The 15460-nt window shown below is 41.1% G+C and overlaps 1 protein-coding gene across 1 annotated transcript; it reads right to left on the reverse strand.

The window, feature by feature from the left end:
- Window positions 1-1468: 1468 nt before the first annotated feature.
- leprot (leptin receptor overlapping transcript) lies at window positions 1469-9809 on the reverse strand. Its single transcript, NM_001017102.2, is given in 4 exon segments — window positions 1469-2146; window positions 2616-2802; window positions 6549-6624; window positions 9734-9809. Coding segments are annotated over 4 exon segments (396 nt in total). The 5' UTR covers window positions 9750-9809; the 3' UTR covers window positions 1469-2029.
- Window positions 9810-15460: the final 5651 nt, after the last annotated feature.

A 15460-nucleotide genomic window follows, 5' to 3' on the forward strand; every position in this document is an offset into this window, starting at 1 on the left:
GGATAAAAGCAAGTAAGGGAGCACAGAAGAGAACAAAATGAATATGTTGCGTTGTGCTAAATCACAATCTAAACCTAAATGCCAATCGCTTCCTTATTTAATAAACAACTGGCCAATAATAACTGTTTAGTTGTGCTAATAAGGAGAACTAAAAAACCCCAAACTAATTCTGGGCAGCTTTATAATTTGCAAAATATTTTCATTATATTAACAGTAACTACCTAATTCATAAATAATATTAAAAATGTGTAACAGAAGCACCCTCTGCTGTTCTGTCAGGCCTGTTGGCCATGTGAAGGTTAAGTTGCTGATGCCAAAAGCATCTCCTTTACTCAGTTATATGGCTCCTTTCAACTCTGACAATGAACAAAAGAAATAAGCACTGAAGAAACAGGCATGCTTCCTACATCAGTAACTTAACCTTTAGAGTGCCAAACTGCTGACCAGAACAGAAGGGGAAACTTCTATTGCAAATTCATGATATTGCAGTATAAAACTGTATATTATCAGGATCTGTCCCTCTACTGTTCTTCGGACTGCTGGTACATTACCCAACTGAGCCACTAGGGGCTGTTAGTACTGGTCCTGTTTGGTTTTCTCTGTACTTTTTGTATTCCTGCCATTTGCTCCCTTTCCTCTACCCACCTCATTAGCCCCATGTGCCGCTAATTATTCTATTAAGTCCCTTTATAAGCCTGCCCCTGACCTTTGCTCAGTGCTTAGTCATTACTCTGTTTAAGCTTGTTTTAGTGATTCCTTGTTACCCTATCCGATTCCTTTTCCTGAGTCCCTGGCTTGTTCTGTGTCTGTTTGCCTAGTTTCTGAGCTCTAGTGCCTGTCCTTGACCTGTTCTTGTGGATCTCCAGGTTGGACCTTTGGCCTGTTCCTGACTTCACTTGCCAGCTGCCTGTCCCAACTACTTGCCCAATTACTAGACTTTGCCTAACTACTGCCTGTCCTGACTACTGGCCAATTTACTTGACTCTGTCTCTGCCTGCCATATATACGGTATATATTTGTTTTGTTCCTTCAGTGCACCGTAAGCTATTGTGTTATCACATCTTGTTATTATATTCCACATTCACTTTATCATGGCTTCTGACCTCAGTTCTGCTGTTTATGTATACACTCGGATTACCCAGCCTTTAGGCTCTCAACTGCCCTCCCTCTCCACAATATCCCTCCTTGTGAGACGTGACATATTTATCATGAAAGAAAAAATGTACATTACAAAACAGTTTAAAAAGCAATATTACATTTAAATGTTTTGGGGGTTTTAAGTTCCTCCCAGCACCAAATGTTAACTAAAAGCGATAGATGGCCCTGTTTCATATGTATTCAGCATTAACTTACGAAAGGATACTAAAAGGATATTTAGTGTTCATGTTTAATAATGACATCACTTCACTTCCCCCCAGACTTAACACAAAAATGATCAACTGCAAGACACATTTTGACTTTTGTGTTATAAAGCATTTTTTTTAATTACTATAGAAAAATATAATTTACAAAAGGGAGAAAAAGTTACATTAAAATGACTATTGCACTGAAAATTGTTTCGGCAAGTTATATATATATAAACTGGCTCCCAGAAAACTACAATCTGAATGCAAGGATGTCCTATGTTTATCCAAGCTGTGCTGCATTCTATCAGCATTCAAACAGATAGCAATGTTTGAAAAATAGGGACCTGTTCACTGACTGGCTTATTAAACAATGAGGTGCAGGTATCTCTCTAATACTAGGTAAATGAAATCACCACTCTTTCCAATAAGCCAGGGGAAAATGCCCCCCATTTTTCAGACTTGTCATGTTTCTGAATACTGCTAAAAGTGCAATGTACCTCCCTCACATACACAGAGGGACAGAGAGAGCGTGTACAAACCTTTTTATATTCAGGAATACAAACTATAAACTAATAAAGACTATAATCTGAATTTATGTCATGATTACATATACACAATGTATTTACATATATAAGAGCAGGAGGCATGTGGCCAGTGCATACGGCAATGAAGAGTGTCAGTCTTTACCACTGCTCCCAGCTAAAGTCATCTGATCTTCCAAACACAATGAAGAAGCCCAGTATTGTAAGGAAAATAACAGCATTCCCTGCAAGCACCAGTCCACACGCACCCCACAGAATCTGTAAGGAAAAATACAAATAAGAGCTATTTAATATTATATAATATAAGTACAGGTAGTAATATAATACAAGACCTGATTGACACATTTTGACACCTTAAAATACAGGTGATGCTACAAGATGTAAATATGTAAGATGTAGCTGAAAATAAAAGGAAGCTTTGTAACCCTTCAATCAAAAACATATCAGTATATATTTCCCCTGTATGAAACTGGTGGTAGACAGGGAGTTAATGTAAGATCTAGAAAGCATGAAGTTGCTACATTTTTAGGAGAGCTGTCCTACTTAAATGGATATGTATCCTGTTGTGGTTAGAGCACCATCTAGAGGACTGCTCATATTTTAAATAAATACACAAAATTCATTGTCTTAATTAGCTACAGTAGAGCAGCACCTACAGTTTCACAGTATTAGATTATAACACAGTCACAACAAACATGTTTCAATTATGCCTTATAGGAACACTCACCACACCAACTCTGGCTAGAACTATAGGCAAGCCAAAGGCAGAGACAACGATTCCAGTAGTGAAGAAAAATGCCAATTCCCTGCAAGCACTGCTGGCAGCATCGGTATCGTCACTGATTCGTATGGCAATAAAATAAGGAATTGGACTGATGGCATAAAATATCAAAACAAACAAAGGCCAATACACCCTGTTGGCAAAAAAAGAAATGCATGTTTATGGTATTTAGATGAAATCTCTCTCTTTGTAAGGATGATATACCTTGCAACTTTTAATAGGCAATAATATAATTTACAATTAAATCAATATCCCATCATCCTAAATGTAAACTACAACCCCCAGGATACTAAACTTCAAGTTTGAAGTTCTTGATTTCTTCTTAATGTGACTTGAGAGGCTTAAAGAATTCTATTGTGGAATTATATAAGTCTACATTCAATAGTGTTTTTGGTTAGTTATGCCAAACAGATGTTCCCTTATTGTAACTATCAATTGCGATTCTGCCCATTTAGTCTTTTTTACACAGTGTCTATGCAAGTAAACAGCATCATTACATGACATGGTATGAAAAGGAAAAGATATTTGGATAGGAGGTTACTCATTGTTCACTGATTTATTTATTATAGTTGCTTGTCGCAACTATGTCAAAGTGCAAGCAATGTGTCTGGAAGCAATGGCATCAATAAGCAATATCTGCATCCATCTTAGCATGTCCACACTTATGGCAGTATTCCTAAATGATTCAGCTTCCTTTTGAGCTCTTTAGCAGTAAAGAGGTAACAGAAAGGTTATCAATAATTAATTCAGCTTTATGTAACGGCATAAAAACCAGAGAAGTTTGCATCATAATCATTTAGTAATTAGCTCTACTAGTATCCATGAATAAACTCTTTCAAAGATAACACAGACTAACATCTTGCTGTAATAAATGAAATCTTACCCCCTGTACAGATGGGTCCAGGTGCTCATGCCCCAGACCTTCAGCTTGGGGAGTCATACATAATATACAAAAACAACAACAGGCAGGCACTTCTGGAACTCCTTTTCAGTATCAAAAAATGTTGTCAAGAAGCAGCTCGAAGTATAGATAAAAAAGTATCACATTTTATTTAATCCATAAAAAAACAGCAATAGCTTACGCGTTTCGTACCTAGAGGGGTACTTAATCATAGCCTATGATTAAGTACCCCTCTAGGTACGAAACGCGTAAGGCTATTGCTGTTTTTTTATGGATTAAATAAAATTTTATACTTTTTTATCTATACTTCGAGCTGCTTCTTGACAACATTTTTTGATACTGAAAAGGAGTTCCAGAAGTGCCTGCCTGCTGTTGTTTTTGTCTACTAGTATCTATGACAGATAGCTGTATACTCACTTACCGTTAATGTTTTGATCTCGACAACCCCTAACCTTAGCTTCTTAACATTAGCCCAAAATGCACTGAGCATGTGCAGTGTCACTGGCATTAAAGAAATGGCAAGCTGTGACAGGGCTGCTGGAACTTTGAGCTTGTGCAGTAAGGTCAATATTTAAAATACAGCATTTTTAGTCATTCATTTTAGGCTTTAATTTTTTTTTTTATACGCATCATGTAAACATTGCTGGCAAGGCATGAAAGACATACGTGCACAAGGACAAGTATTAATTCTCTGCACATCATGGGAGCCACACCAGCAGTATGCTCACAATATATTTAACTGGCCCTGTAATTAAAGCATGTTGATATCTGCTGCACATAAAAAAAAGCTTATGAAAGTTACAGTAACATCCCACAGGGTAGATCTTTTGAACATTAAAATCAATGCTTTTCTAAGCTTGACGATTCTAATGGCGGTGACATTCAACATCACTATTAGGCCTCATGCACATTAGCTTTTAGCTTCCAACTGCTACACCCTGACAATTGAACCATGCAGTCTACCTAGGTGGCCCCAAAGCAATGCATAAGTGGTCTTGAATAACTAGTCAGACTGCAATCACACTAAAAAATCTTAAAGGAGAAGGAAAGGCTAATAAAGAGTTAATCTCAAGCTGCAGGCATACCTTCAGTTCTCTCAAAAGTGTCATATTTCTTCCGTTCAGATGATCAGAAGCCTCATAGGAAAAAAAACTGTTGAGCTCTGTAAAGAAAGTTCCCATAATGCCTTGCTCCTGCACCAAGACCAAGGGGCACATTTACTAATCCACAAATGTCCGAAAAGCGTCCGAATCCGTTCTTTTTCGTAATGATCGGTATTTTGCGAATTGTCGCGAATTTTTCGAGCGCTCAATACGAAAAAGTCGCGAAAATTCACGAAAGTCATGATAGCTATGAAAAAGTCGCAACAATTCACGAACGTCATAATGGCTATGAAAAAGTCGCAACAATTCACGAACGTCATAATGGCTATGAAAAAGTCGCGACAATTCACGCAGGTCGTAACAGTTATGAAAAAGTCATAGCGGCAACGAAAAAAACGCAAAAAAATACAAAAAAGTCGCAAAATGTTCGTTTTCCAATCCGAATTTTTCTCATTCGGATTTGTGGATTAGTAAATCAGCCCCCAAGACTGCTGTGCATGTGCAGTTAGTAAGACTATGAGGAAGCTTCCTGATAATTAGCTCAGATCACACATTCCTAAGAGGGGGGAGTTCTTAGCATTCTTGAGGGAGGGGAGAGAGGAGAGAGCTGCGAGGGTCTCTGCCACAGGAAAACAAAGGGACTAGAAATCCTGTTTTGTTTGCCAGAGGACTCAGTGCAGTGTTTCTGTGAGTGCTTATGGCTGTATTTACATAGACCTTTCTGATAAAGCTTACTTAGTTTTTACCTTTCCTTCTCTTTTAATACAGTGAATACGTTACGTACCCTAATTTTAAAGGGGACATATAGGATAAAGGGGAAAACCCTAATTTTGTAGGCAATTATGAGTAATATACGGTGCTGGATTCACTTTGTGCTGAAAATTAATCCTCTCTGTAAAAATGGCCCCTTTATTGGAGCTCCCTATAGATCTGTCAGAGTTTGAAATGAAGAGTGGCCGTGTCCTAACGGTCCCTGCCAGAAGCACAGTAGGGGGAGAGCCAATCACAGCCCTGCAATCACACAAGCACAGACAGGCTTCAGTTCCCTATCAGGTCAGCCTAGCTGCTGATTGGTTCCTATCCTACAGTGAAGTGTATGGAGAGCCGCCGGCTCCCCAGCTCATCCAGAGAATTCAACCAGCAGGAAGTGGAACTGATGGGCGGGGCTAGTGGAGTTTTGGTGGAATTTCTCAATAAATCAGTCTGAAATACAACTTTTTTAAGCACAATCCTTCTATATCTAGAGGAGAATAATTCACTGGTACATTCATAATTTTTATAGGATATGTCTCCTTTAACTTTTCACAAGTTACACCAATTTTTGTGGTCCCACCAATTTATATTGCATTTCAGCTGTTACCTTTTCCCTGATTTTTACAACAAACATTTGTTTTAATGTTCCGAAAATGACTGTTGTCCTCAGTGAATGTTATTATTAGTGAAATAAAGAGGTTTAAATAACTATTGAGATGCATACTTTGCCACGTTTCCTCCAGTAAGGCTGCAGCTCATACAGTCATGCACATTACTTTTTGCTTTAGGTTTTGCATGTGACTGGCAGGGAGGTCTTGCAAATGCTGTCCCATAGTGTAACATTAATGCTGCACTGCTTAACCCTTGTTAGTAACACACTAAATATTGTATTTCAAAATGAAACTGATCCCTGTGCTTATGTCCTTTAAGTACTTAAAGAAAAAGGTGCTTTAACACATTTCCCTGGTTTTAATTTTTTACAGTTTTTACATTGTTTTTTTCAATTATCCCTACAGAGTAAAATGGGGGTTCTACTGTAAACACAAAAATGTAGGTTTTGCAAACCCATAATTTAAGTGAACTGCTGTAATTGTATAAAATGACTTTTACTGAGGTACTTACTTGTAGCTCTCCAAGGCACATCCCAACATAAGGAAGGTTAATCCAATAGCTCCACTAAAGGATAATGCAACAAGTGCTGGAAAGAGATTGTATACAATATTACACAAAATAAGATTAACTTCTTTAAGGTAGATATTAAACATTTAATGATACAATTGAGGAAATGACACAAAACTATATGAAACATCTTGTATTCACCTGGCTATTTGCTAATCTAACCCCAGATTCACTGCAGCATTAATATCTTGTTTTCAGAAGTGGGGTAGGGTGTTAGGGTATTTAGACCTAATAATGACTTGGTGACATCTCACTACCACGCCTAAGGGAAGGCACCACCCTGAAATATTATGGGTTTGCAGACTTGAATAAACACAGTCAAACAGCCTTTGCACCTGCCATTACAAATGTGCCTTCTTGTGACAGTGGTATCCTATTTATATATATGAAACAAGACCCATGGCACTAAGGATCCCCTGTATTAAATGTAAGTATGTTAGTAACAGTGAGTGAGTGAGTGCACACATGTGTTGCTATTGCATAGAATCAATAACTTCACTGGGATATAAAGATGGTTTAATTGCCCAGTAGAGGTGAAGTTAAGGATAAAAAGGACTAGAGCAGATTAGGGCATGATGGATCTTAAATGCGATGTGCACTATTTTGTTAACAAGTTTTCAACAAAGCCCTATTGCCAAAATAAGTATTCTCAAAGCAGGGACTTGTTTAGTTTACTTTATGCTTTATAAAGAAGTCAGCCTTTACCAGCAGGTTTGTCACTTATTTCGCAGTTACTGTATATACTCGAGTATAAGCCTAGTTTTTCAGCACCCAAAATGTGCTCAAAAAGTCACCCTTGGCTTATACTCAAGTTGGGTGCCATGGGTCCCTCCAGACTAGCACCCTCTCTCCTTTGTGTGCAAATTAGGCCACCCGCAACCAGACCCTCCAGTGCCCTGGCCCGCTCCCAAATTTATCTTCATCTACCATCCTCACCTGTCCCATTCTGCACTAGACATTTCACTTTATATTCTATATAGTTCTATAAACTATATATAGTTTTGAAGGCTTTTAACTCTTTGTGTTTTAGCTTGGTTGCTGAGTACTCTTAAGGTATCATTGTTGATAAAACAATTGTTTTTGTTGACCCTCCACTTACAGAGCTAGTTTACAGTTTTTATTTGAAATAAATATTTAAAAACATATACCCCACTGATGCCTCATTTAATGTCAGTTTATTGGTATTTATTTTAATGAAACCTAGCAGTAGCTGCTGCATTTCCCACCCTAGGCTTATACTCGAGTCAATAAGTTTTTCCAGTTTTCTTAGGTAAAATTAGGTACCTCGGCTTATATTCGGATCGGCTTATACTCGAGTATATACGGTACCTTTCAAAGGCTTAGTGCAGAGTGAGCAGCGCCACCTCTTCACTCATTAGCATAGCATGTGTGGTTGCGGGTGGCCTAATTTGCACACAAAGGAGAGAGGGTGCTAGTCTGGAGGGACCCATGGCACCCAACTTGAGGTATTGGCTGGGGTTAGATTCATGCTATGCAAATGAAGAAGGAAGGGGCAGAGCATGCACAGTACTAGCTCCACTCAGGCTCCTTTCTATTACACAATGCCAAGAAGTGGAGGCAGGAGTCAGTGACCCTATAATGATATTATATTTTACACATAGGGAGGGTGTTGAAGTCACTGGTATGTGTAAAGGAGAAAATTATTATTATTATTATTATTTCATTTCCATTACTATCTTCTCCTGTCTCTCAGATTTCACCTTTCATTCATCCACACAGGCTCGTTGTTTGAGACATTTTTGATGATCACCTCTCTTTTACACCCCACATCTAAATTTGTCTTCGAAAAGCCAAAACACCTATTCACTATCCTTTAATTTTTGCACCTACAATACTACAACTTACAGCACACTGGTATTCCACCATACTGTCTTTCTCCAGTTCAGTCTGTTCTACCTGCTTCTGCTAGACTCATCCATTATCTGCTACCCCCCTATGTTAAACCATGCAATGGCTCTATAATGCTACTTGGATTAAAACCAAACACTTTTAGATAAATACTTTTAGAAAATAAACCTAACACCCAGACTGTATAATAATTTGGAATTATTTCCAAGTCCCCTTTGGGGTGAAGACACACGGAGCTACTAGTAGCAGCTACTGGTTGTGGCTACTAAGATAGACAATGCAGATCATTTACTAATAATTGTCTCTATGTGTGTTTTAGCAGAAGCAATTCTCAGTATTGTCTACGGCAGGGTATCTTCTGGAGTTTAGTAGCCTTAAAAAAAAGTAGCTGCTACTAGTAGCTCCGTGTGTCTTCACCCTTAACAGTAAACCCCCTGACAGATATACTTATATATGTCCCCTATGCTGTGCCCCCAACCTTATCTCCTCTGATTCTAACTGCATCACACTCTAGATTGCAATACTTCTATGGAGCACATGCCTGAGCCTAGAATTCCCCACCATGACCTATCACAACTCCTTCTCCCTCCAAACACTCCCCCAACAACCCTTTAGCCAATCCCCTCACAGCTGTCTGGTTCTCATAATTACAGATAAGGAGGAGTTCATTGTACAAGTAGTGCAACTAGTAAGTAAAATATAATTACATGTTGACTATGATAATAAGGGTAAAGTAGATCATTGTCACATTTTAAGTGACCCCAACACAATTGCCATTTTTGACTTCCTGCTCTTTTACGATAATTGAAACAATAAGACAATGTATATCTGCTGAAGTATTTTGACACCGTAGGTATCACGACAACTCCCTGAATAATCCAAATGTTTAAAAATAGTTTCGCAGGGGGCAAATATATTGGAATAAACCCCTACATAACACGTGTTAATCTAACGCCACAACGACCATGGTCTGCCTTGCCAGCTGCTGGGCGGTAGGACAAATAATGGCAAAATGAGGTTAGAACAGTAATCTACAAACGTTCTAAAGTTCTAGATCAAAATACCCGGCTAAGTGCTGCGAACTATGGCCGAACTAGTCTTTTGTAAAGGTACACTTAGGGCTTCTGACACAACCTCAACTACAACGTACTGCTTCTTGTTATGTTAGTATAAGCAAACCAATAGGATATTAGTGAGACATACAGCCCGGCCTTGGAAAAGCTCCGGGAGATGTGTGTGAGTAAGAAATAAAGCAGTACCTTTAATCCCCGCCATGTTAGGGCAGGAGCCGAGCTCTTTGGTGTAGTGTATTTTGTTTATTGTTCCTGTTTCCTGACACACAGGCAGTGAGGGGAAGCAGGAAGTCCTAAGTGTTGCGCTGGAAGGCAGGCTTATAAGGCCGATCCTTAGTGGTCATGAGGCTGCTGTTGCCGTGGCCGGACTATTTCGCTTCCTTCTCATTGCTCACTTGGCCTGTCACTTTAGCCCCAACGTGCCCGTGATTGGATAACGCGGTCCACTCCAGTCAGCTGCTTTATTTACTCTGTTGCTATGAGAACTAGCAGAATTTGGGCAGATCTGAAAGAGTGACGTTCGGTTCCTGTGTGACGTTAGCTTGTTTAGATGGCTGTCGCTGAAGGGTGTGGTTGTTGTCGCACTGTATCTTAACTGTTTCCAGTGCACCTGCAACCTGTTCAGTGAGGTGATGGGCGGACTTGCAGGGGGGCCGCAGAGACTAGGAGCATGGGTTCTAGGCTCAAGTCTTTAGCAATGGGATATCAGTGGGATAAGTGCTATAGCTGTGTAGGGACGGAGGCTGACAGCGGCTACAATGCCTAACGCAGCAGGGTACGCATTTTCCTGCTTATGGTTTGGTATTCCGGAGCACGTAAGGAAATGTACAGTTGCTAGGCAATAATATGTCCCCAGAGCTCAGGAGAACTCAATCCTGGGGAGGGGAATTAGACTTCCGTGCGAAAATGCATGATTTCATCCATTATACCCCCCTGTGTGTGCTGATAGCCTTGTATGCCAAGTAGCTTGTCTTCCTCACATGTAATGGAATCACTGAGACCAAGGTACTCCCCCCTCTATATTAATTAATACTAAAGTTCCCTCATGGTTTAGAACTGGCTCTTCTCTGAACTTCTCAGAAAAAAACCTTTTTAATATGTACACGTATTAAATACATGATTTTTTTAATAGACATTACTTGTTTCCTGTTAGTCTGGGTTATGGTACTGTTCTAATTGTGGCGCTATAATGAGGTGCCTAGCTGGTAAATGTTGGATTTAACTGTTTTCTCACTATTGATAATATACATTATCATGTGCAGTGATGATCATGTCACTGGGAAAACCCCGCAAGCCACGTCCATGCGCGCCATATATTCTTCTGAGAAAATGAAAACTCGCATCATGTCATTGCCTGGAATGAAATATAGCAGGGGGCATTAAAGGGGTTAATGCCCATACAATGAGGAAGATACAGGAAATGGCAAGTTTTAAAAGGACATCCCCATCCCAATAGTGTCCATCTAATCTGACTGTAGACAGTACTCTAGGGTCGGGAAGTAGTGTTGTGTGGGTCAGGATAAACTCAACCCGCACCCTACCTTAAAGGACAAGGAAAGGTTAATATAAATTAAAAGTAAGTCTAAAGGCATTCTTTTTAAGTACTTACTGCATATCTAAATTCCCAGATCCCTGCTTGCTTCTCTGAGATATGGTGCTGGCATCACTGAAATCTCTCTGTCCTTCCTGTAGGTGCCAGCGGCAGACTTCCTATTCTCTGAGCATGTGTGTAACTTGATCCTGTCTCCTGTTCTGAGCTACACATGCCCACCAGCCAATCAGAAGCGGATCTGGCATAGGGGAGGGGGGGGAGGGAATGAAACACATGTGCAGTATGAAGCAAGGAGGGAAAGGAAGGGAGAATACCTTTTTAGAGATGGCTGCCTGTTCTAGAAAATGTGAAGTAAGTGTGACTGAGTAAATATTTGATTAGGTGAGCCAAAAGTGTGGCGTTTTTACTAAACAATAGGAGGACTATTGGGCAGTATGCTTTTTAAATTTTGGCTTGCATTCTCCTTTAAACTGCAATACCATAACCCACACCTGACCCTAACCTGCAATATGTTGCCATTGTAGGATCTACACCGAACCTGTACCCGCATCTTTCCACTATATATGCTACTTCTGCATTCACCTTAGGTACCAAGACAGGGAAACTTCAGGAGCAGAGTAAAAGTGTACTTCCCCAGTCTGACCTGCACCCAACTCAACACACAATGGTCACACAATTTCAAACCTAACCCACCTGACTGCTATTTTACATTCCCAGGTGCCCATAGCCATGTGACTTGTCCTCCAACTGGATGAACTCCAGTGGCTCTTAACTGCTACACTGTTGAAGTTGCTGCTACACAAGTTGAAGTGATATCACCCCTAGCTCAACAGAGCATTGGGCAGGTAACAAGATAACAGCTCCCTGACACCTCTACTGAGGGATTCAGCTGCCTGAACTGTCAGGAGCCTCATGGGCTAATTGAACTGCTTGAATTTTAGCCAGTAGTAAACAGGCATTTCTCTCTAAATTACAGTGTGAAAAAAATGCCCCACGTGTCATTCGCCTCAATTAGCATGTACAGTAAAGAATATATAGATAATCACACACTATGCACTTATAATGGTACATTGACTTCTGTGAACATTAACTCCAGATCACTACATCCAGGGTAGGAGGTTTTTGTCCTGTTTGTTTTTAGGATCAGGGAAGAAGGTTGGTAAAATTAACTCTTGAGATTTGGAAATGACTTTTGGTTTGAAAGAATTGGGAGATCTAAGAACTACCATGTCATGGGAAAAAGAAATCTTTGAAGCCTTAAAGGGCAGATGTAACAGCTATAAGAAAATGTAGTTCTCAAACAAAGAATTCTAAGAGGAGCACCCTCCAAAGGCCTGAAAAGGGTGCTTCTATCAGGGCATCTAACACCAATGGCAAATCCTAAGGGGAGACCCCTTAGTGCAGGGGTGTCAAACTCAATTGCTGAGGGGGCAAAATTCAAAACACACTTTAGGTCGCGGGCCGAACAGGATAGACATTTATTGAACACACTAAAATTCAGTTTTCTTTGCTCTTATATCATTTTATCAGAGCTGGACACCTGGCATCTTTTTTTTTTGTAACAATTTTGTTTATGTACCTGTGCCAGCAGCTATGTTATTTCCCCATGTATCTGTGACAGCAGCCATATTATTGCCCCATTTACCTGTGCCAGCAGCCATATTATTGCCCCATGTACCTGTGCCAGCAGCCATATTATTGCCCCATGTACCTGTGCCAGCAGCCATATTATTGTCCCATGCACCTGTGCCAACAGCTATATTATTGCCCCATGTACCTGTGCCAGCAGCCATATTATTGTCCCATGCACCTGTGCCAACAGCTATATTATTGCCCCATGTACCTGTGCCAGCAGCCATATTATTGCCCCATGTACCTGTGCCAGCAGCCATCTAATTGCCACATGTACCTGTACCAGCAGCCATATAATTGCCTCATGTACCTGTGCCAGCAGCCATATAATTGTCCCATGTACCTGTGCCAGCAGCCATATTATTGCCCCATGTACCTGTGCCAGCAGCCATATTATTGCCCCATGTACCTGTGCCAGCAGTCATATTATTGCCCCATGTACCTGTGCCAGTAGCTATATTATTTTCCCATGTACCTGTGCCAGCAGCCATATTATTGCCCCATGTACCTGTGCCAGCAGCCATATTATTGCCCCATGTACCTGTGCCAGCAGCCATATTATTGCCCCATGTACCTGTGCCAGCAGCCATATTATTGCCCCGTGTACCTGTGCCAGCAGCCATATTATTTCTCAGTGTACCTGTGCCAGCAGCCATATTATTGCCCCATGTACCTGTGCCAGCAGCCATATTATTGCCCCATGTACCTGTGCCAGCAGCCATATTATTGCCCCGTGTACCTGTGCCAGCAGCCATATTATTTCTCAGTGTACCTGTGCCAGCAGCCATATTATTGCCCCGTGTACCTGTGCCAGGAGCCATATTATTGCCCCATGTACCTGTGCCAGCAGCCATATTGCCCCGTGTACCTGTGCCAGGAGCCATATTATTGCCCCATGTACCTGTGCCAGCAGCCATATTATTGCCCCGTGTACCTGTGCCAGGAGCCATATTATTGCCCCCTGTACCTGTGCCAGCAGCCATATTGCCCCGTGTACCTGTGCCAGCAGCCATATTATTGCCCCATGTACCTATGCCAGCAGCCATATTATTGCCCCGTGTACCTGTGCCAACAGCCATATTATTGCCCCATGTACCTGTGCCAGCAGCCGTATTATTGCCCCATGTACCTGTGCCAGCAGCCATATTATTGCCCCATGTACCTGAGCCAGCAGCCATATTATTTCCCCATGTACATGTGCCAGCAGCCATATTATTGCCCCATGTACCTGAGCCAGCAGCCATATTATTGCCCCATGTACCTGTGCCAGCAGCCATATTATTGCCCCATGTAACTGTGCCAGCAGCCATATTGCCCCGTGTACCTGTGCCAGCAGCTATATTATTGCCCCATGTACCTGTGCCAGCAGCTATATTATTGCCCCGTGTACCTGTGCCAGCAGCCATATTCCCCAATGTACCTGTGCCAGCAGCCATATTCCCCTGTGTACCTGTGCCAGCAGCCATATTCCCCCGTGTACCTGTGCTAGCAGCCATCATATTGCCCCCCATCTGTCCCTGTGGCAGCAGCAGCCAACACTGTATATTACCCAATTTGGCCCCAGTTTGTACCTATGCCATTACATGCCGGGCCGGATGTGGCCCGCGGGCCGCCAGTTTGACACATATGCCTTAGTGGCTCACTGGTCATAATTTTCCATGGGTTGGGAAAAATCTGATTAAAGGAAATGAAGCTAATTGAACAAGAAAAAGCAGAAGCTGCCATTTTTAAGTGATCCTATAGTCTTATAAGTGTGGAAAAAAAATGATTCGGCCTCTGATTTGGTTGTCTGCAACATTGTGCAAAGGTCTACACCCCAGAATGCCATGATCCCACTACCTTGAATTGCCACAGATTGCATAACCAAGCTCAGTATCTCAAAACAGTATTCTGCCAGCAATATTGCTTTATCATGGGCCCCAAGGGGTGATTGCACCACTGCACCCCCAGTAATTATGTCACTGACTGCAGTTTAATAGTTCCGATACTGTGATTTTGGGGTAAAATTATGGCAGAATGAAGCCTGGCTGCTTTGACTAATATTTAGCTAATATAATGTTCAGCTCAATGCCCATTCTGATGCCTCGATCTAATTGCTTTAATAGAATGACAGGGTGATGTAGACTGACCAATGTTTTAAACAAGTAGTAGGTGACCTCCTCCCAGATGAGAGGACAGTCCCTGAAACACAAAAATATATTTGCAGAACACATAACCATTCATATTTGTGCACAACCATGTAAAATATGACCATAAAGAAAACATTTTATGCCCAAGGACAACAAACATTACCCATGAGTAATAAACTATTCTTTCCTAAGTTGTTCCCAAACTCTGGGGTTGCCCTGCAGGTGTGTCAGGCCAGTGGTCATGTGGGCTCAGCTAGAAGGCCATGCTGCCCTGGATACTCTTAGAAGTTTAGGTGAGATTTGGGGATTACTCTTATTTGCTGGCACCCTGAATATATTATGTACAGCATCTTGCACTTGCTGCTAGTTCTTGAAATGAGCAGTACTAGTGCAGTATTTAAACAACACCACTTGTTTATTAAGTCATTTGAAATCTCAATTTTGTTAAGGGTGATATAATGGTGTAGTTGGTGACAATGCTAGGGTGGTGTGAGGAACTAGCTCAAGATCTACAGTTAGATCCCAATCAATTCTTAGGCTGTCCAGCATAACAGTAATGCGCCAATGGAACGAAGAGAATAAAGAAAAAACATGAATTTG

This window comes from Xenopus tropicalis, chromosome 4 (assembly GCF_000004195.4).
Source record: "Xenopus tropicalis strain Nigerian chromosome 4, UCB_Xtro_10.0, whole genome shotgun sequence".
NCBI classification, from domain to species: domain Eukaryota; kingdom Metazoa; phylum Chordata; class Amphibia; order Anura; family Pipidae; genus Xenopus; species Xenopus tropicalis.